This window comes from Anticarsia gemmatalis, chromosome 6 (assembly GCF_050436995.1).
Source record: "Anticarsia gemmatalis isolate Benzon Research Colony breed Stoneville strain chromosome 6, ilAntGemm2 primary, whole genome shotgun sequence".
NCBI classification, from domain to species: Eukaryota; Metazoa; Arthropoda; class Insecta; order Lepidoptera; family Erebidae; genus Anticarsia; species Anticarsia gemmatalis.
In genome coordinates, this window is record NC_134750.1 from 11,300,958 (window position 1) to 11,325,423 (window position 24,466).

Sequence of the window (24,466 nt, forward strand, 5' to 3'; positions counted from 1 at the left end):
ACTGGTAATTTCTTTTCGATTTAAAATTAATTTTGTTTTCGCGAAATATTATCTCATCACTAAATTTTCATAACTTAACAACTTCCTGGCGATTGATGTGTGACGGTGACAGCTCAGAGAAAGAAATTGTGATAAAATGCAGATGAAATGCAGGTACTTTTATTACATGGTACCTATATACATACATATCTACTTACATAGTGTACCTATTTACATCAATCCTTGTCTCGCCCGTTATTACTGTCAAAAAACTCACTAGTTGTATAAATCACGTTACTTGCTTAATATATTCTGGTTGTGAAAGGTGAAAGAATAATTTTGAGGTTAGAAATGTGAATTTGGACGCGTTATTGTGAAGAGGCAGGTTCATTTATTATACGTTCGTAACTTTTTTGCTATTAAGACTAGCTTCTGCCATTGACTTTGTTCGCATGGAAACTGATTAAATCATACGTAGGTATGGTAATGTGTTATATAGTCTAGGCTTAGAACTACAATAATATGTGTTAAGTAAGTCTACTTTGGTATTTTATGCGTCAAAGGGGAGTTAAGCATATTAATGTTTCTAGGTTATTTCATAAATCTCTATCATTATAAATTACTCATATGTTGCATGAGATAATCAAAAATAAACAATCTTATTTGAATCTATTCCGATGAAATTACGGGAAGAAGCTAATTTTTTTATGAGCAACGTACTAATAATACATTGCATATTTTATCAAAATATATCTTCATATCCGTCAAAGGCATCAATAACCTACATAATATAATCTACAGATTAACAATAATCCTCTTTGATCTTCCCGCAGGCTCCATTATTCCTTGCCTTTGTTACATTCGATTCGTATAAAAAACAAGCCAATACCACTCATTATACGATACACGATACTTCCTTATCACAATCGAATGTTGACATAAAGACAAAAAGCTTTAACGAATAAGGGCTCTGGCAAACCATGATTTTCGAACGCGCGGTTTTTAAATGCGTTTCTTTGCATAAGAGACAAATAAGCGACGATTGGCAGAGACTTGCGTGCATGGCATGCCTGCATGCGATGTTACCTTTTGTACATAAGAAGATGATTTATTTTCTCGACCTTTGACGCAGATTTTTTTTATATTTAATATGACCGCATTATGATGTTTAAGCTGTGCACAACATTGTTTATCAATTAAGATAAGTTCTTCAACAAAAATCGGGCAACTTGCATTACAAACGTGAAAATGCATGTTCAAAGACGTTATTGCAGCAAGACGCTATAACACGCGTTTTTTAATCGAAAAACACAATTTACTAAAACCCTGCATTCATTGATGCGCTTGCGGTTCAGTTACTGCATTTGAACATAGTTATTCAATGAAAAGAAAACAGCATCAAAGCAATTTAAAAACGCTAAACATAAATATTACTTGCGCGATATCGTTAGTTGCTTTATAAAAAACAAAACTCTATACAGCAAGGCCCTAAAAGCAAAGATATCAATGTATGCAACGTCAGAAGTCGCACCGTGTCGGGAAATTCAATTTATTCCACCCCATACTGTCAATAGGAACGAAGCCGGGGATTTAAAGTCAATTTTATATATAAAAATATATATACCCTTTGTTCGCTGTGTATTGGTGACACTCAACCCTTTTCAGTATGTGAATACTCGAAAGGGATTGTCAATAGTTGAATTTTAAAGGTACGGGTAGTACGGTGCGGAAACGTCGAGTGTCGAGGTAATGATGTAACAGGGGACTGATGGAAATTAGGACGGATCTGATTCTCTTGTTACACTTAGTGGACAACTTTGGTGGGGGTAAAAACTGGGAGTGTTTTAAGTAAACTTATAGCAAAGGACATTTATTTTGTGCAAGTTTTGTAGAGATGAGTAGAAGTACTTTAAATTTTATATTTTAAACGTTAGTTTAGTTTTTCCTAAGAATGTAATCGTATCGCACCGAAGTATTTTCTTCCAATTAGTTCCGCCATTTTCTTGAGTAAAAAAAAAACCATTCTTTCACACCTATAACGTTTTATTGGTTTGTGACTGTAGAAATCATAAAGAATTTGTCAATAAAAGCACGTTTCTTAACTAAAATATCAAAGATTTACTGCGGTTGAAACTATATTTCCCTCAAAATATAAATGTTTTTCTATTCAAAGTATTCAGAATTAAAAGCGTGGTAGCAAAATTACTCGTTGAGAAAACCTAGACAAAATCTTGTAGCGTTTAATCAACTCTTTAAAAACCAAAACATCTTACAGCACAGAATGTTTATGAAGATTTTTCCGAGCTCTCAGTTTTGCAATTCCGTTTTCTGTGTTGCATAAAACTGTTAAAGTGCTCTGTAAAAGATAAAATTTTATACTCTCATATAAATTTGGTACTAATAGAAAATTTACGTTTCATGTCTTGATGCAATCGATTTGATATTTTATTTTACACTTTTCCTTTAAATGATACTGCTAAAGAGATTTTTATATTATATCCGTGCCAATAATAGTATAAATTGAAATGAGTATTTTTGACTTTATCTTAGAAACGGCTAAACTGATTCAAAATACGCAGAATGGTGTATTATGTTTCCAGAGAAGGATACAACTAATAGCCGCTAAAAGAGGTAGCGTAATCAGTAGCGCAATTCTCTACCACTATCGGCTGTGGACAACTAGGTAGTTATCGAACAATTTTGTATGAAAATCTGATTCACTCCTCTAGCGGGCGCCGTAGAAACTATTTCTGCAGTACATGTCAAATGTGAAACTCCCGGTACTTGATAGTGCCGACAGCAGAATATCGGACTGCAGGTTTTCATACAAATAGTCTCGATAGTAAGGTCGGTTGTCGATAGTTGATAGTAGTAGAGAATCCTGTGAGCCTAAAATTCAATAGACTCGAACTGATCTCCGATACTGTATTCAAGGAACACGAAGGGTCAATTAAAGTCCTTACAGTTCAATACCCCCGCTTTAATAGAGTAATACAGTTTGAAGAGGCTCAATTAGTCAAAACTACTTGGAACCACGTCTTGCATAAATTAACTGGGCTACAGTACTTACAGTTTGTAAAGTTATGTGCATAGCTGTGGTTAGACCAACGTCTTAAGAACTAGTTTCTACTAATTAGAATATCAATAGACTGTAGATAATTTAGATATTTTAGTAGATAATATGAATATAATTAAAATTGAAGTAAATAGAGTAAATCATTTAACCATATTTACTTGTCTGTGGTCTGTGTGCGTGCTTATACGATTGAGTCACACCTAAGCATAAACTTTAATAAGATCAAGTATGTTTTTTTATTTGGTAACAATTATAATTTTATAGTTAATAAGACACCTTTACACACTTTGGAAAAACAATGATACATATATTATTAATTGAAAACCTGTGCCTCGATTTTCTACTACTATCGACTACCGACAACCGAACTGTCATCGAGAAATTTTGTATGAAAATCTGATCAGCGCCTCTGACGGGTGTCGTAGGAAACATGTTAGCAGTACATTCTAAATGTCAAAATTCGATAGCTAGCCGGTTGTCGGTTGTCGATAGTGGTAGAGAATCGAGGTACTGTACCTCGATTCTCTACCACTATCGACTACCGACAACCAGCTAGCCATCGAGACATTTAGTATGAAAACGTGATCAGCGCCTCTAGCGGGCGTCGTAGGAACTATTTTGGCAGTACATTACAAAGTACAAACTTTCGATATTCGACAGTATCGACTGCAGAGAATCGCGCTGCAGTAGACAAAGCCAACTTGCTAAACCCTTACTCTCTTCCTCAGGTATACATAGTAGGTCACGCAGCACCAGGGTCGGACTCCCGGCATCCGTACGACCCGTCAGCAGCGGCAGCAGAGGCCAACGCCAAATACCTACGAACAGTCCGGCGACACGCCAAGATCATAGCGGGACAGTTCTTCGGTCACCTGCACGCTGACACTTTCAGAGTTATATATGATAATGGTGAGTGTTCAATGATAATACTAGCTGCTCGGCCACAAGACCATGGGCCTCTACGACCCAGTGCTTGGTGGTCGCCACGCCTCTACCCCTGCGTCGGAAGGTCGATAGTCTGGTTGTACTTTGATTGCATTATCTGTATGTTTGTACAAGTTCCCACGACATGAGAGCAATTTTACTGTGGGAGTTGTTTTTTTTTAACAAAAGTCTGTATGTCAGCATCTTCGTCACTCGTCAGTCTTTTTTTTAACTAAGTTTCTACTTTAGATATGTATTTGTGAATTAATCTGGATACTATAGCATGACAACTTAGTAGAGCCTTGGTATGCACGATTTATCTGGATTTTATTATAATTAATGATTTTGCTTACTTCCGAAATAAAGTAGCTGTATCAAGCAGTACAGAGTACAACTAGACCCGAAACAACTATTTGTAGATCGCACAAATAAGTGTTAAGTGTGAGACTCAAACCTACGACCTCTCGACGCACTCTTGAGGCGAACGCTTTACCCACTGCCTCACAGAAGCAATCATTATTATACTCTGATGAATATTGCAAAAATACTACCAAAAAACTAAAGTATTTGTAACATACAGTCTATATTAATTATCGAGGCCACGTCAGCACTCACCGGGAACTCCATGGCACCAATTAAATAATGTCAACGAGTGGATTTAAGCCGATACACTTCGCAATAAAATACATACGTGACGTTTTATTTACTTGTTTCAACGGGAATTGTTGGCCATTGAATATTTGTACAGTATGCATTTATTTTATTTTAATGTATGTAAATGCAATTTATTGGGTCACGTGGTAAGATATTGAGATTGTACTTGTTAGTGTCCTACTAATGAACACGGTGAAACTGATTCCTTTCTCCTTCCTGATTCTTGATGAAGGAGACCTTTTTCCAGTCACGGGTTGAAAATAAGATCTGATTAGTTGTACAGCGTTTCGTCTTTTTCACATACAGTTTAAGTTAAAATTTTGAATTGAATTATAAGTCTTGACATAAATTCTTTATATTTATATTTAATATTTATAAATAATTAAAGATATTGTCAAATGAATAAAGCCCATTACTTTGACAATTCAATTAGAACTAAACTCATTATAATAATAGTGTAGTACATTAATTATATAATGAGTATTACTTATTTACCGGGTACTGTATAATTCATGGAGGGATCGGGCTGAAATTTAGCATGCAGGTAGCTGTTATAACGTTGGCATCCGTTAAGAAATGATTTTGATCAATGGTTACCCCAAGGGGATAAAATAGGCCATGAAAGTTTCTATGAAAATTCTGTTCAAAGTTATAAAACACGCGGACGAAGTCGCGGGCAAAAGCTAGAGAAAATATAAAAGTTCAGTGTTAATTAAGTGATGTCAGAACAAGGATTACTCATACACTTCGGAACATAAAGCTTGTATGACGTTCATTTGCTTTTATTCCGTGAATAATTACTGTACAGTAAGTTCGCTTATTAATGAGATTATTGCACTAAAAGTAGAACAGTTCCTGCGAAATTTCGTTGGCTTAAAAGTAGCAGGTAAAATTGGAAATTTCGGATATGAGACAGTGCGTTTGATCTATTTTTAAGATTTAATGGCTTTATTGTAGTATACGTAGGAGGTTCTTTGTCCTACGCTATCTATTTAATGGCTAGTTTCTGAAACATCTTCCTATCACTTAGAAACTTCGATTTAGGGTATATTAGAAAAAAAAAACATTTAAAATTAAGAACTTAATAATGCCCGCCTATTATTTTCACTTTTTACGCGTTTTGTGTAACAAATATTTATAAGAACCAAGAGTACTGTCTTGCGCATTTTCATAACGTTTTTAAAAATGTAGTTGTAAACGCATGCTACGAAATCGCGCGTTTAGCGCTTGTCGTGTGAACGTGCTCTCATATGCTTAGAGAACCTAATAATCTAAGTTTACCATGCAATTGCGTAGCAACTGATTATGATATTGTTTAAACAGATCGGCCGGTATCGTGGGCGTTATTAGCGCCGTCAGTGAGTCCACATCGCAGTCCAGCCGGCTCCTCCAATCCCGGCCTCAGACTGTACAAGTTCGACACCAATACGGGAAAGGTAAGTTTGAGGTTTACTATAGTCAACAATAATAATAATAAATTACATCTTCATATAATTATCATCATCTTTCTCTGGCACTTTTATCCGTCGTAAATGTGATCGCGGTTGCCACTCCCGCATAGGCCCTTTCAGCCACAAACGAAAGTGCACTAATTCTACCTGACGCCACCTTAATCAACTGCAATAGATATTGTATTCAGGCCAAAGAACGTGATAGTCAATAATTAGTACAATCGCTAGGAAATATCTTAAATTGTTACTTGCTATAGTAGTAGTTGAAAGACTTGAATCTGACTTCTTACGATTGTATTAGACTAAGTTAAGATGGCCGCCGTCGGACATGAGTCATCGGCCATAACTACAGAACGCCGCGCCGTCTTTGGCAGATATCCTTTGCGGCGATCTTTAGCGTCCACTACAAGAAATATGCCATTGATGGCGTGTGACTAGAGATCTGTGTGACGTGAACCTCTTCCAATTTTAACTGCCGGGCCCAAATATTAAGACAAAACAAATTGTTTAGTTTGATTCTGTTTAGTGCATTTATCGGAAACTTAACTGTCTTCCTTTCTCTACCTAAACCCATCTGTTTTATTAAGTCTCAGCATACCATTAGGAAGCCTTCTTTATAAGTTTCAGTATGATAACTGCATCATACTGAAAATCTCTTTAACTTTATCATATAACTACACATCATTTTAAAGTTCCTCCTGACGGAAAATTTATATAGGAAGCTACATATTTTAAACAAAAAGCCAACTTTCGAGTTTTAGTCTACTCTGTAGAGTCTAATGTAGGTCGGCTATAGCAGGTTGTTAATTAATATAGCAACAAAGAAACTTTGCATCGAATAATTATTTTATTGAAGTTTATGGCGTCGCGTCTACGTTATAAACTTCACGTAGAATAAAGAGTAGGTGCTTTTAACGTATTAACTTGAGTTCTTTATACTCGATATGCATTATTTAATAATTAGGAGTAAAGCAGTAAAAGACGAGCTCGTGGCTTAGTAACCGACAGCCGCGATCGATCTCTGAGGCTAATTCACGCTTGCCGAGGTTGTTCTGTGGATGGGTGACCTTCCTACACATATCGAGTTCTTCCGTGTTTCGGAAGGCACGTTAAATTGTGGGTCCCGGCTGTCATTCTCGAAGATCTTTGACAGCCGTTAACAGTAGTCAGAAGCTTGAAAGTCTGACAACCAGTCTTACCAGGAGGTCAGATAGACAGTGGCTCCATGTTAAACACTGGTATTCAGCTGCACCCGTGAGACTGGAAGCTGGCCCCAACATAGTTTGAAAAAAAGGCTAAGCTGTATATAAGTAAAGCAGTAAAATTAAATTATTTCTGTACATACATACATCTTTCACGCCTGTTATACCCCAAGAAAAGGGCTCGAGACAGAGGTGTGTGAAATACACACACATTTCGCCATTAACAATGCAGTTACCATATAATAGGGGGCGAGCCTATTGCTATTCACCGGGCACGTTACCAAACTCCGGGCTACTATTGAGAAATATTTTTTTATGAATCAGATAACACCAATAGTTGGAAGTAATAACAATGAATCTTAACTGATATTATGTCAAGCTTTTCGTCCATATAAAATTGCTAATCTCAAAGTACTGGTTGGATTTAGAAAAATAAATTCGTGTCCATTCTACCGTCAAAGGCCGAATTCAAATAGCGTAAAAATAATAACTCTTTGTGGATTCATTCCATTAGTAACATAGTGGCATTCGCGTTGTAGCACTTGAAAATACAATATATGTATATATTTCTAATATTCTATGGAAATACAAACAAGCATGCGTTTTTTACCGCACTATTTGACAAATGAGATAGGTACCATAGATACATGGCTAATGTAATATGTGCGAAACGGCAGGAAATCTAAGACAAAATGTATGTTCCTTCCACCCCTAACTTCTGACAAAAAGTCTGTGCATGTCAATGTCTATCCTCAGACTTTGTATCATCTGGATAGCTATGCCATTTTAATCGGTTCAGCGTTTTAGCCATGAAAGATCAACTTTGGACTTTCCTAAGTCATGTAGGATGGACCACCTTTTAATTTTGAGAGCAGAGATTTGAGAATAGATACGATAAATAAGGATGAGATTAGCAGTTCAGAACTATTCAGAAGTAAGTGGTAGATAAAGGTACTTGCGTGACAAACTAGCAACTATCATAACTGCACCTGATAAGCAATCTGATACTTATTAAGAGTGGTAAATCCGGGACTAAATACTATATTTTTACTCTTTGTTCGTAGGTGTTGGACTACACTCAATACTTCTTAGACCTTGCGGGTGCTAACCGCAATTTAGCCGAATGGTCGGCAGAATACAACCTGACACAGTACTACGGGTTGCACGAAGTCTCAGCGATGTCACTACACAATCTCGCTGAAAAACTACAAATAGGGACCCCGCATGAGACTAATATATTCCACAAGTAAGTACTTTCTATATATTTCGTTATAATTTATCCATTCATAACAAAAAACACAGTAAGTATGTGGTGAAGATCAAAGAACGACACTTAATACGACCCATACAAACTTCCTTTGCTTCATTCTCAGATTGATTCTTCTTGCCATACAGAGCCAAAAAATAAAACACTTAATAAATAATCTTTTCCTAGATACGTCCGCGCATACCACGTCAAGCACGAAAGCTCGGAGTCCTGCGACGGCGCTTGCGCTCATCAACATTTCTGCGCAATTACTTGCTTAGAACACGTGACTTACCGACATTGCGTCGAAGCAGCTGCAAGTGCGCTCGCCGCAGCAGGAGACGCTTCTTCGATGACCGTTCCAGTTCTTAAAATCGTCTTTGGTTTTGTGGCGCTACTTGCTTTGGTGGTTTAAGTAAGTTTTTTCTAAGGTATTGCTTTTTTGTATCAAAACTTGATGAATCAATGACACAGCAATTTTTTCAGTGTAGAAATGTTAGTACATCCAGTTTTGAAATAAAAAAACGATTCGGATGATAAAAGATGAAAACGGAACAAAGATTAAGTTGAATAGTGAAAATTAATATGAAAATGAAAGACGCGACAAACAATGTAATTAAATTCGAAACAATCGCTTATCGAATTTCCATATAAAATGGCGATGAGACAATTGATATTCAATTTCAAGATCTTTTGTTCGAATAATGAATATCGTTTCATAAAATGAGTGGTTTAATGACAAGAACTTTTGCATAATGTGATTGGCTGGTGACGTGCGATACGCTAGCGTGTTGACCTCGCCAGATAATTGAGTTCAATATTTTATTTTCGCTTGTGTAAAATGAAAAATGTAAATTTTATAAAACCACATTTTGTAAAATGGTACTGAGATTTTTATACTACAATAATAAAATGTAATAAATCCTTACAAAGTTGGATCTACAAAGAAATTTTAAATTACTTGAATTTCCGTTGTAACACGTGCTTGGAAGCGTGACACAAAGATCGTAGGAAACGCGTTAGCGTTACCCGCAGGCTCTTCCGCTCCACCCGAACCCGCTTTTCATATCCTACTCATTTTATTTTTAACACCTATTGTCGCACATTCAATAAGAGCTACACCCTTATACAATTACAATAAAGCTCTAAAATTGGTGCCATAATATTTTGTTTTCTCTTTTAACGATTAAAAAATGTAAATGAGTAAAAGTATTTCGTTATAATATCGCGTAGCTTAATAGGATAGTTAAAATATTCTTCTACATTAGCCATTTTATTTATTCCTAACGTAATTTTTTAGGTCGTACTAACTCAGAATCTGAGTTTTTACATTTTCAAATGTAAATATTAATGTGCTTCAAAAGTATTAAATAGGGTTAAAGGTATGTTAAGTAGGATTAATGAGCAGAGTAAAATGAGATAGCTCAGATGGCATTTGTGATAACGCTTGATTACGTGAAGTGTTAGGATAGAACAGTCTCATTATTGAATGTAAAATATACGAGGACCTGGCGGACACATTTCTAGTGTCACTGCTTTAGACAGTCTAGTTATTAGAACAAGTAAATGAACATCAGAATTAATATAAAAAAATCGAGACTGGAATAAATTATAATTTAATTTTCAATTATTATTCGACTTCATTAATGATTTCAATGTTAATTTTACGAAAATTCCATTTGATTGTTTGGAATAATAATGAATTATAATAATTTCCCAACGCTTGCTTTTGATGTAAAATCGATGTAATTTTAATGTAAATAATTATGTAGTTTCACAAAACAATGATTCTAAAACGAATTGGAAGGTATAATAGTGACCATAGATTTTTAAAACTCGGCTAATATAAAATAATTAAAAGAAAAACTGGAATATTTTCCAAACTTTGATTTGATGTTTCTTTAATTCCGATTTGAATACATTTTTTACTACTAAAAATTAAACATTATAAATGCTTTCTGTGGGTGGAAATGTGATCTATCGTAAGTTATTGTAAAGATCTAATCTTATATTACGACTGAACTATTATGACTCTTGTTCATACATAATTATTGAAAAGAATCTGAATAAAAATTTTGCTAAAAATACATTTGAAATAAAATTTTATAATTTTGATCATGAATTTATAACGAATTATTATAATAAAGATTTCATCGATTGTGAGCTTTGAAGTCAAACTATTTTTGTTGCGAAAATTGAACATATTAAATAAAAGTTCACTGTCTTATCGAGGTAGACCCGAGAGCAAAAATATATTTTTTATTTCATTGAACGAAAAACGAAGGATTACAATTGGTTCAAAACTTGAAATGCAAAGGCATCATATATTTTTTACATTAGATCTGAATCGTAAATATTCATTGATATGAAAGATTATCATCTCTAAAATTCTGACATACATACATGTTGAATTATAGTTAGAAAGACTATCTCCGTGGCCGGTCGGTAATGTATGAGACTGTGATTTTGTCAATAAATGCTTAGTAAACAGCATAGAGAGCAGGTAAAGACGTCGGTCCAGCACCTGGTCTCACTGATCGTGTCGGTTATCAACATATTTTTCGGTAGTTTAATTTAACTCTGAAGGCTGTAGGAAACCAGCATGAATTTTATCGTAAAAAACTTATAAGGTCAGATCTTTACATTGTACACTGGAATTGTCTGTAAAATCATAGCATTAGAATTTAAATGAATAATATAAAATTTAGCCATATTTTAAAGTTAAAAGCGCTGTAAATAATATTTGTAATTTAATTTTGAAATTGTAAATGAGGAACAACTAGTTGATAAGTAAATATTGAATTGCTTGTTATATTATTTTACCGCTGAGACCAATTATATTCGGTGTACGGTATTAATTATAAAATTATAGTTAAATGCAAAATCTAATAATTATAATGGAAATAAGTTTGCATTTATCTATAATTTTTGTAGCAACTTTTGTAGCAATATGAAAAAAATATATAAGTTTTCGTTTTTTAATAATATGAATGTTCCCATATTTATATCGACTGGATGTTTCAATTAATTTTTAATAAAGAATTGTAATCAAATATTGTGTTTTAATAATAGAAATAGTATTTAGACTTTATCCAATCTTGTACCTCACACTACTTACCTGCAAAGAAATGCTGACCCGAAATACAGTACTTTTCAATGCATTGCAAAGTTAAATAAAAGGGTACATTATTTTAAATTGAAAGTATAAACTTAGTGTTACAGTCACGGAATTCTTATAAAACTTTAGCAATCGATCCATTTAATAATTAATTGAAGCTGTATTCTTCGTTATAATCAAAAGAAATATCTAAAATATTTGCACAAAATACAAAACTTGAAGGAACGAACGAAGAGTGCAACTGCTACATAAAATAATACATCTTACGTACTGTTGTATGAGAAAAACGTGACTACGGTAAATCTGTTCGGCTTAAGTCTTCCCAAGTCGTAACAATAACTTTGCAGAATAAACTCAACTTATATTTGGGTTCTACAAAAGTAAGGGTTTCGCTTTTTTCCACTAGTACTTACGTGGGAGGTGATAGCCGAGTGGTATTTATTCAACTCCCACGCAATTGGACAAAGGTTTGTATTTAAGGCAGCACACCGATGAAAAGTAACTTAGTGTGTATTGTAAATAAATAGTGACCACCTACGACTTCGTCTGCGTGGTCTTTACTTTTTCTGTTTAAAAAACGTTTAAAATATTTTTTTTTCTTTTACACCCTCCAAAAGGGAATTTCCAAAAAACCTCTCTTAGTGCTTCTCTACCTTTCCTAAGGAATCTTCATACCAAATTTCAAAGTTCTACTAAAAACAACAACAACTAAAAATTCTATTTAACAATCTGAAAATTATTTAACCGCTTTTGCCGAAGCGTCAGCAGCGTTTGACTGAGACAATAAGCGTTATTTCGAAATGAGACACATTCGTTTTGCTATAAGATTGGTTGATATTAAAGGAAAATAAATGCTAAGTAAACCCTGCATAAACAGTGATGTTAAATTAGTGTCAATTACGCTATTTAGTTTAAATATTAAAATTAAATCTAATTGATTCCATTCCCGAAGGTCTTTTGATCCCACGGATCCCATACAAACCTTACCCCTGACAGTTATAAGAATATTAAAAATTATATCCATTTCAGTAAAGCTGTTCAAAAGATATGCACCTTAGAGATAATTATGTATGTTCTTGTATCGCTAAGGTGTTGGCAGTTTGATTGAAAAACAGCAGAAAAAACATAGAACGAAATTATTCGGGTTAGGAACTAACATTTAAACCATATACAAATGAAACTAACAAGGCGAGAACATATGGTAACTCCATGAAACTATACTCCATAAGTTATTTAGTCTATTTATTTCTGTACCGGACTATTCGCCTCGAAGTTAGGACGTGGGTCAACTGCAGTATATGCTAAGTTCGGCCGGCATATTAGGTTGCAGATGACTGCACTAACTAAGTTTCAGTTTGCGCAAGTAACTGTTAAGGCACAATAAGGAATAGATTCTATGCAACGTGAATTATAACTATAATGGAAGGCAATATTATTATACTTGTAAGGGAGAAACGTTTATCGGTTGGTAAACGATTTGTGGGTTAAGCAATGCTTGATGCAGCCATTCCATAGATGGTCGACTACGGTATAATAATAATATGAACTTATAAGGACTGGTTTCTAACAAGTGCTCCAATTTACTATATTGTTTTCATTTTGTTAAAAAAAATAACATTTGGAGAAGTGTGATTGAAAGTAAATAATAATATGTTCATACAGTATATCTGTTCCAATAACCTTTGCGCTTTTAAAATATGTATGAAAACCACTTTAAGCCTGCTTACGTTATTTTTGTTTTTTATAATCGTAATCTTGACTTATGAAAGTCTGTATTTATATGACCACTTTTATAATCAAACAGTTTGTGTTTTTCATAGTTATTCTGTTAAACCTGAGTTTTATGTTCATTATGTGCAGCAAATTAATACGATATATCGTAAGTATCTAAAGCTTATACATATTCCTAAATACCGTCACAAAAGTTGAACAAAAAATCTCTATTCATCGATGCTCGGAGGCCTCTTGAAAATATGTCGTCATTGAACCGTATATGAATTTCATAATCCGCATAAATACAAGATCAATCTCTCAGAAAATTCGATGTACTTGCCGATACACAGCATTATTCTAGAGGGTATCATGTTTAGCATAAACAAGTGGTATGTACGAGCATGATGTCATGCAAATTTATGCAAAGCACAAAAGTCGATACGCGGTCTCTTGATAAAATGAGAACATCTTCAAGCGTATGTATATTAAGTTTTGTAGCACGTCGTACTTACAAGTAAAACGCGGTGTACCTTTTATTACGTTTTATATTTACAATTTTATATGTTCCTACCCGCGACTTAGCCCGCATTTCCCAAGTAGAACTTACTGAAACGCGCACCGCTCGCATGTAATCTGGTAAAAATATTTCAGTTTTTTTTTTAAATAAATGTGCCGAGTTTCTAACTCATCTCCAAGCGACGTTTCATGAAATTCGGTTTAACTAAAAGACATGTACATACCTGCCATCTGTAGCGCGATTTGCTACAGTAGGTACTATTGATGGCAAGCGAGCTATCGACAAATTGTGTATAATGACCATCAGCGCCCCTAGCGGTTGCTGTGCAAAGTAATTATTTAGTACATTTAAAATTTTCGTGGTATTGGCGTACGTTACCACTATTATTTCTGAAAAAAATACGAAAAATTAAACCAATATCGATAATATTAACGTATGTTATTTGGTATATAAAATTCAGTAATAAGTGTTTATATTAACGTATCGGTAATTATTCTGGTTTGTCGGTTGAATTATTTATGCAGAGCTTTCGTTGCGTCTGTGAATTATATGTTTTATTTAGTCTGTTTTACCACATACATATTAACGCAAACGTTCTGCGGTGTATCTCTTTATGAAGCCTGCTGTCCTGAAGAGTAATAATAGGTAGTTCGTGCTCTCAGCGTAATTTACCCTACAAATATGTTACTGTTTATACACGATTACTTACTTAGAATACAGTGATTACAACTAAATTACAGAGTTGACAAAAAAACTAAAACAGAGGGGGAGGAGAGGTAGATTACCTACTACTATTGATTTTCGATTGATAACCGGTTAGCTTTTGATAAATATTGTATGAAAATGTAATCAACGGTGGCCGCAAGAACTATTTTGTAGTGCATTTTAATGTCAAACTCTCGTTACTCAACAGTTCCGTCTGTAGAGAATCGCGCTTCTGACTTTAGAGAATTGTGTAAAAGACATTTGACATTTTTTTTTTACTTTCAGTGTCCCACTGCTGAGCAAAGGTCTTTCCCCTAGACTTCCAGTCCCCTCGGTCACTTGCTGCGTCCGGCCAACCGACCAGGAACGTCGTCCCGCCATCTCCGTTTGGGCCTTTCACGTCGGTTGCATCTTGTGGCACCTTCGTAGCAATGTTAGCCCATGTATCTGGGTGCAACCGGTGAACATTCGACTAAATTCCACTTTAGCCTGGCGGTTTGTTTGCCTACATCGGTAATACGCTTGTCAATATGCCTAAAAAATATAACATTTTCGTATTATGTACCTACGTGTTTTGTCTCTAAAAAGCAATGTAATCTATTTACGTATGTAGGCTTCATATAAAAGTAACAAATATATTTTATTACCATGTCACGCAATATTTAATGATTTATTCATATTCCAATCCCGTATAAAATTTGATCAGTCTTAAAACTGAATACAGAAACCTAATTCTGTACAAACATGAAATAATAATTGCTAACAACATTAATATAAAGAGTAAGGTCATTGACCAGTCCTATAAATAAATCTCAAGATATTGGCAATCATTCAAGATTCGAATTAAAATTACTTTATAGAGGTACTTTTTTCGTATGTTCGTTCAATCGAATTGGGTATTATTTACTCTGCGAAAAAATCTCAGTCAGGTTCTAGGGCCCAATTTTTTTAAAGTATCTGATTATCAAAAACAGTTATTTCTTCTAAGAAAGTAAACTAAAACAAACTCTTGTTAAAAAACTACGAAATTTTCTCCTTTAATTTCATTCGACGTAAAAATCACGACTTTATACACTCAATCGATAAACATCAAAAGGTCAGCGTTTCGTCGCGTGAAAGCCTTCACGAACGCACAATTACGTTCAGCATTAGTACACTGTTTATTTATTATTTCGTTATACAAATGTAGCTTAATGTCAACGCTCTACTTCAGTTCTTGAACCTTGAAGAAGGAATGTCGATAAGAATAATAATTAAAAAAGTAGGTTTTGGGCTTCATTGGATGGTTTATTCGGTTTTTTACGATAACCCACGGGGAGTAATTGGTGATTTTCAAATTTTAAGGTCAATTATCCTGTTATATGAAGTTATTATTATTCCCAAATAGTGCTGACGTCAGGCAGGCGGCCGATTGTAAGGCGCTTAACACACTGCCCCGCACCACGCAGCGTAGCGCGTGAATGCGTGTTCGAACGTTGCTTGTAAGTATCTCCGTTTGTATGGAAAACACGCACAGTCTAACACACAGAAAATGCATCCACGCGCGTTCATGCGGATCACGCGCATACACGCGGAGAAACATGCACCCCCGCGCGTAGGTGCGGGGCGAGACGCAAGGTATGGCACACCGAATCCCGCAGTGCCGCGCGTGATTTTTATCAAGACTATCGTGATGCTCAGTACTGCACGACCACCACAGAGAACGGCGAATAAATGAGAGCCGCCGTGCGTGAATCTACAAAACACACCTACGCGCGTGAGTGCGCAAAAAACCCGCACGATGATGCAGATCTGCACTCCCGCAGGAACGCGCGTAGGTGCGTCGACACGCAATATGCAGCGTGATGCGGGGCAGTGTGTTAATCGCCTAAAAACATCAGAGTAGACAAAATATCACCGACCCCACAGAACGTGAGATAAGGACAAGAAAAAGAAAGAAAAAGATTTATACTATTTAGTAGTAACACAATGTTAGTTAGTAGTAGAACTATGTTTTACGATGAAGTTCGTAGTGCTATGTGCTATAATGGCTAAGGAGATTTCCATTACCACTGTTTCCAAAGATCGTGGGTTCGTAATTCCCACATGGAACATATTTGTGCGATCCATTTAGCATTATATCGGTTGTACTTTGTCGATTACCACATAGCAAAATTGTTTGCGCTCGCTTGACAACAAGCCGGTTAACTAGTCCATAGTAGTTGGAAATCGCCCCTTAGATTATAATTTGTGTCCATTTCATGTATATTTGTAAGAGTAGCTACAATAAATAGCAATAAAATTCTTAGTCTAAGTGTAAATGTTTAAATAAATCAAATAAAACGTGTTGGTTGAGGGACCAGTATATACGCAGTCTTTCAGCGAATGTCGATATTAAACGGGTTAACTGAAACCATGTTTGCAGTGACCACACAAAGTTCGTTTGCGGTAACTTTCGTCGGATCTTTAGTGTGTATTTGTTCTGTGATCTGAAGTTTCCGAGTTGTTTGTCGATGGGATAGCCTTCAACTAGCGGTCTCGTTGACCAATGACGTCGACGTTTTTTTGACCTGATTGTACGGAAGTGGAATGGGTTATGTTTTCATAACAAAAATAAAATATGTTTCGCTAATGTAACAAAACAAACATATTGTTACTTCCGAAGTATTAAGAGTCATCTAATAATTTTAGGTATTTTATTTTTTTTATATAAACGTACATAATGAACCATGATCTGAATGTTAGTGTAGTTTTTTTTTGTAAAAGTATTACCTAGTAATAAGAACAAAAGTCAGCAAAATCATTTCATAGTAGGTACATTGTTATAGTAGGTGAGGCCAGCTTACGACTACAGCCAGTGTAACCCGCGCTAAAGCGTCAAAAAAATTTAGGTAAAAGCATGCTTGCGTGTTTCCGTTAATTATGACATTATAAAATTTATTATTATTTATTTTAAAATTTTAATTATTTTCTTATTAGATCAAAGTGCAGGCAGAAATTTATGTAATAATGTTTCACTATTAGTCAGTTCCATGTAAAAAGGGACCAGCGTATAACTACTAAACTATACTATGCCGGGCATGTTACCAAACCCATAACTACTATTGACAATACTTAATTAATAGACATTGTAAAACCCCATCTATGTACTAAAAACGATTTCAAAGTTTTACAATTACGATATACGCCATGTTTGTCGGCATAGTACAATGTGATTATGAAACTTTTCATAAACCAATGGTAAAAAATCTGGGGCGCCAAAATAACACATTGTACGGTTTTTGTGAAAGACTCTACTCCCTTTGTGTCCTGCACACGTGCTGCCTTGCTAGTTTATTTGTGGTGCGTTCACTAGCTTTTAAAAGAGAAATGTATAAACAAGGAACATTTTACGGCTACCACTAGAATATTAAAAACGTTTAAAAAGCGTGGTTTTAATATGTTTTATACTTGGATAAATAGATAAGCGATTTTAGAACATTTTATTACTGTCATTCTGTAAGTTACACGGGCATACAGCATGGGCGACTGCCTATCGGATCTCAACAGTCCAGTTACTTGGGTTATAACACGATACCCCACGGTAAGACTGGCTTTTAGACTTTCAAGCTCCTGACTACTGTAGCTCAATTCTCTACTAGCGACTATCGACTATCGACAACCAGCTAGTCATGGAGAAATTTAGTACGAAAATCTGTACATTTTAAATGTCAAATTCTCGATACTTGTTTGTACCAAATAGAGAATCGCGCTGCTGGTAACGATTGAAAGAAAACCACACCCCAAATAACAAAATACATTCGAATTCAAAACACGACACTTTATGTATACTTATTCATTTATTCAACACGAATAGAATATCCAAGTCACCGATACTGACCTACCTTTGGTTAGTTGGTTCGTTCTGCCCGAATAACTCGGGAACACTGATGCGGGCGTCGGCGAAATAAATATAAGACCCTACTTTGCTCAACAATATTTTAGTAGCTATTCCTCCGGCATGTTTTCGTAGATAATAAAACAAGGTTCCCGTTTTGTTTTAAAGGTTTCCTTTTGAACTTTGTTGGGTGTTTTTTTAATGCTCGCCGTACTGAGGATTCAATGGAAAGAAACATTGAAAACAAAAGAACAATGACAGATTTTAAAGAAATTTTGGAATTATTTCTCACACCAATATGTTTCATTGAAATAGTGCGAAATAATCAAGAGTTGCGCGGCAATTTAAATGCATTACGAACACAAAACACCTCCCAAGCAGCTACTGTATGTGTGTTGATCTAAGTTCAAATATTAGAATGCTAAAAAAAATACTAAAATGCTATCATCAGTGCCTCGATTCTCTAGTACTATCGACTACCGACAACCGAACTGTCATCGAGAAATTTTGTATGAAAATCTGATCAGCGCCTCTGACGGGTGTCGTAGGAAACATTTTGGCAGTACATTCTTAATGTCAAAATTGCGATAGGTAGCCGGTTGTCGGTAGTCGATAGTGGTAGAGAATCGAGGTACTGCAGGCTCCGTCATTAATGTGAGCGATCAGACGCTCTAATTTCTAACAAAAAAGCCAATACCGTTTTCTTAGAATCTATTGACATTTTACGTATAATAGGACCGTCGCAAAATTAAACATTCATAAAGAAAATACTAATTTTTGTGCCTCCCTAGAACCTAAATTGACCTCGGGGGCACTTTAGCTATATTATTCTGGCACCGTTTTACTAAAGAATTGTTCTTAAATAATAATGTTGTGAGCTTCAGCGACGTTTATTTTCGTATTATTATAATAAAATTGTGTTCGGCTAAGCGCTTCATCAAATTCCTTAGGGAGTCGTAAAAATGATTAAAGGTACGGTAAGTAGGAAAAACTTTCAGGTTTTAATATACCTACTTGCTTGATACACCTAACATCGTTTAACATCTGACCGATTTATATATTAGATATACACTTTCCTTAGACTTAAATTGCTTGCGATAGTTATCGAGCAGTGCCTCGATTCTCTTCTACTATCGACTACCGACAACCGACCTGTCATCGAGAAATTTTGTATGAAAATCTGATCAGCGCCTCTGACGGGTGTCGTAGGAAACATTTTGGCAGTACATTCTAAATGTCAAAATTCGATAGCTAGCCGGTTGTCGGTAGTCGATAGTGGTAGAGAATCGAGGTACAGTTATCAACTTTCTATGAAGAAGCGAAAGCTTAACGCCTACCAAACTGTAACGCAATTGTCAACATTTTTGATTTAGGTTTTTTGAGAAATCTGACGTTTACGCTTACGTTTATGGAATGCAAGGGAGTCAGGATCGTGTCGAGTAAGTGGCGTTATTTGGTACTGTGCCTGCCCCTTTGGAAACAAGGTTTGAATTCATGTATTTATGTGTTAGTTTCGCCTTCCACTCCGTCAGAGCAAAAAGATTTGACGAGATAAAAAGTATCTATCCTACGTCTGAATCTAGGTTCCAAACTATCTGTGAACTAAATCTCATCCAAATCCGTCCAGCAGTAATTCGTACCTTACGTTTCTTATGTAACAAACAACCATCGAAACATTCAAACATACATCGCAATATTAAGCTTAGAAAGTATATTTTGTAGTTATATTATTATTTAAGTCGTACTTAGACTTTCGTCTCACTTAAACACAGTCTTACTTAGTACAAACGTTCTGTCTATGTCAGTGTTTAAAACTTAGTTTTAGTCAAATACAATTAGTATTGTTGATATATCTACAATGTCAAACAAAGACTGATCAATCGCAAACGTTGTGTACTTGTTCAACGATATCATTATTTATACAATAACTACATAGTGTTACCGACTACTGATCATGAGGATTTCAATTCCCGGGTCTTGCCTTACTTCTCGTATTGTTACTGACTGAGGACTGCCTCTGTGGCGCGGTCGGTAGTATATGCGGCTGCCGTGCGAGAGGTCTGGGGTTCGAATCCTGGGTCGGGCCAAAAAGTCTTTTCTGAGATTTTCTGTTAAGAATTTCTTAGAGGTTGCCCGGAGTTGGGAAGGTGAGGTCGAAGACCTCCGTGCCTCGGAGAGCACGTAAAGCCGTCGGTCCTGCGCCTGACCTCTCACTGGTCGTGTCGGTTATCCGTCCTACCAAACTATGAGAGTGATGGGATAGAGAGTGTACCTGTGTATTGTGCACACACTTGGACACTTTAAACAAAGTCCTGCACAGATGGCCAGTTTCAATGAAACTGACCGCCGTAGCCGTATATCGGCTAGGAGGACATTATGGTTAGTCTTTATATAAGATAATTCTCTAGAGTGGCCTGGAGTATAGTAACGTGCACAGTATTTGGCAATAGACTCGCCCCCTATTACACTTAACTAACATGGTAAACGGCCAAACGTGTGTTTCATGTGCCTCTGCCTACATTCGGGTGTGAAAAGTGTGAAGTAATGTCTGCCTGTAAATAAAACTACAAAATAAGTATCGGCTGAAACCATCGTAATATTTCCATATTTCTATAAAAAAAATTGTAGCTTTCAAAAATTGTTTCACATTCCATCATCATATTCGCGTAATCGAAAAATGTGTCACAGAAAAAAGCCGTGTACGTGATTTTGTCGTGTCATCAAATACAGCTAAACGTAAATTACGAATGAATCAGAAAAACCCGTTACGGTAACCCTCTGTATGCTGTGCCCTCGCTAATTGCGTCCGCGCCCATTCGTTTTGTATTTCACCATGTTGAATTTAAATAAAATTTGTTATTCGTTGACCTCGTAGGATTTTTTTTTACGTACACTACTTATATTATAAATGTGTTGTTTGGATGGATGCTTGTTACTCTTTCAAGCTATATTCTTTGGCTAGTTGGTGCAGACATTTATTTATGTACATACATAAAATCACACCTTTTTCCATTAGGCGTAGGTAGAGACCAGAGATACATACTATACTTACTATTACTTAATATTACTCATTAATTATTTTCTCATGTATTCAAAATGCTAGTGTTTTAATCATGAATTTTCTAATTTTACATCAAAATCGCTGATCCGATTTTGATATATTTCAACATGGTCATTATATTCCAGTAAAGGGACATACAATACATAATTCTGCCATGTGCCAACATGTGCAATCTCAAAATCTTTGGCTACAAGTTCTATAATTTTGTATTCAAAGTCCAATTGTTCCGTCTTTGATGTTTGACCAGCGTCGCAACTCGAGTTTCGACACCCGATACGCTTCGTAACTCTCTTTGCGGCAAAATTTGTACACAAGCTCCTTTGTAAACGACCATGTCTCGGCTCTCATACGTCAAGGTTGGCAGAACTATTGATCAAAGAGCATGGGCATAACTGTACGTAGTGTAGCATAATAATATGCAAGATACTCTCAGAAACCGAACATAAGCTTGATATTTAACGCACTTTTTCCATAAAGGCATTTTAAGGAAAGTTTGTAATTGGGAAATTGAAAGTTCCAGCTGTAAATCGAAGGACAAAATAATTAAAATTAAAATTACGTACGTAAAAAATTCTTCAGTAAAAGAAACTAAATCAACTTTATTAAAAATTCAATAAATATGACCGGTATTTGCCCAACAACATTCAAAAAATCAAAACAAGTATTCAAAATAATTATAACACTGTTAATATTGTATGGTAATACATCCTAAAATACTCAATACAAAAATGTGAGATATGGAATCAAAACCAAACGATCCAATAAAAATAGGCAAGTATCCTGATAATAATAATATTATTATGGACGTTCGAAATTAAACTCAGATCTTTATCATAATAACCGTTCTGACACTAATCTGTTACAAAGATTAAAAAACAAGATACGCCACGAAATTCTTAGCAATTATAAAATCTCATTAAACATTTCCTAAAATGACAACGAAAGTGAGAACGACCCTTTTCCACTTAAAAATAGAACAAATTCACGCCTAAAGGCGAAAGTGTAGCAAGCAAGGCAATCAATCTTAATTCTTTGGGACAGTTGACTCAAAAGAATATATTTTTACGTTGACTTGCAGCGACGTTTCATTATTTTCGTACCCTTCTTTGTGAATACACTAGATAGAAAGCTCTTTTTAAATCGATAAAATCTTTACTATACAACCAAATCTATAATATAAAAATGAATTGTTAAATATGTTTGAAAACGCAATTCTCGACAGAAGGTGAACCGATGTCGTTAATTCTTTTTTTATAATATTCATATTAAAGATATTTCTTATAGAGAGACACAAAAAAATTGCAAAAATATAAAAATTTAAAAAATTTATGAATCCAGTTAGGCCAACAAAGTTCGCAGGGACAGCTAGTTATTGTTATGAAGGCTAAAGTAACCTTGTTCGTGGTGGATGTAACCATCTAGATCCGTTAAATCCTTCAGTTATCATGTTAAATCTATACTAATATTATAAAGCTGAAGAGTTTGTTTGTTTATTTGTTTGTTTGAACGCGGTAATCTCAAGAACTACTGGTCCGATTTGAAAAATCCTTTCAGTATTGGATAGTCTATTTATCGAGGAAGGCTTTAGGCTACATATCATCACGCTACGACTATTGGGAGCAGAGTAGCTATAAAAAATGTTACAAAAACGGGGAAAATTTTGACCCATTCTCTCTTATGTGACGCAAGCGAAGTTGCACGGGTCAGCTAGTGCTTAATATTTATACAAATTTCATATTTCTAGAATTTGCTAACCCGTTGTACTTATTTACATTTAAATCAAAACATACCCTGTTCTAGCATAAAGAGTTGGAAAGTCAATTTTTAAGTTACTATTTGTAGTCTACATTGTAGCGAAGTTTCTTCTGTTTCCATGTAAGTTTTATTTATCTTAGATAGAAATGCATTTTCAATGTGTTCTCAGAACACGGTTTTACGGAGAAATGAAACTATTTCTACTTTTAACCGAGATGTATTCTTAAACAGAATTGTAGTTTTAGAACGTAAGTTTGTATTCGGAAAATATAAAAAAAACGTTAACCTAACGAAAATATAATAGGTATATTTAATATTTTTGACATAGATGAGGTTAGGAAGTAATTATTTTAATTTCAGTGTTTATTAATCACGTTGTAAGAGCTGCAATTAGTTATTTACTATAACTGTATCTTACTTATAGATTCTATATTACAGATTATTTCGGTAAAACTTTTCATGCAGACGAAGTCACAAGGAGAAACGAATAAGTAACAAAAGCTAATAAAAAAGTAAGTAAGTCGTTTTTCCCTTGACCCTTTGAACTAAAACTAGAGCTACAAATAACAGAGGCACGATTCCATACTAGGTCGACTATCGACAACTTGGGTATTCAAATCTGGACAGCGCCTCTAGCGGACGCAAACGAAACTATTTTACGATACATTTTAAATGTCAAACTCTCGTTACTCCACAGTATTATCAACTGTAGACAATCGCGCTACTGACCAGCGCCTCTAGCGGGCACCAACCAAACTATTTATGCGATACATTTTAAATGTCAAACTCTCGTTAGTCCACAATATCAACTGTAGACAATCGCGTTACTGACCAGCGCCTCTAGCGGGCACCAACGAAATTATTTATGCGATACATTTAAAATGTCAAACTCTCGTTAGTCCACAGTATCAACTGTAGACAATCGCGTTACTGACCAGCGCCTCTAGCGGGCACCAACGAAACTATTTATGCGATACATTTTAAATGTCAAACTCTCGTTAGTCCACAGTATCAACTGTAGACAATCGCGTTACTGACCAGCGCCTCTAGCGGGCACCAACGGAACTATTTATGCGATACATTTTAAATGTCAAACTCTCGTTACTCCACAGTATCAACTGTAGACAATCGCGTTACTGACCAGCGCCTCTAGCGGGCACCAACGAAACTATTTATGCGATACATTTAAAATGTCAAACTCTCGTTAGT

At 35.3% G+C, this 24,466-nt stretch overlaps 1 protein-coding gene across 2 annotated transcripts in view; it reads left to right on the forward strand.

Moving 5' to 3' along the window:
* Positions 1-11,566, forward strand: part of LOC142973744 (cyclic GMP-AMP phosphodiesterase SMPDL3A-like) — a 66,361-nt gene extending 54,795 nt beyond the window's left edge. For both annotated transcript variants that reach the window (XM_076115731.1, XM_076115732.1), the window contains 4 exons: positions 3,784-3,964; positions 5,957-6,069; positions 8,351-8,532; positions 8,722-11,566. In XM_076115731.1, the coding sequence (XP_075971846.1) occupies positions 3,784-3,964; positions 5,957-6,069; positions 8,351-8,532; positions 8,722-8,947 (702 nt within the window). In that variant the 3' untranslated portion in view covers positions 8,948-11,566. The remainder of the gene's footprint in view (positions 1-3,783; positions 3,965-5,956; positions 6,070-8,350; positions 8,533-8,721) is intronic.
* Positions 11,567-24,466: the final 12,900 nt, after the last annotated feature.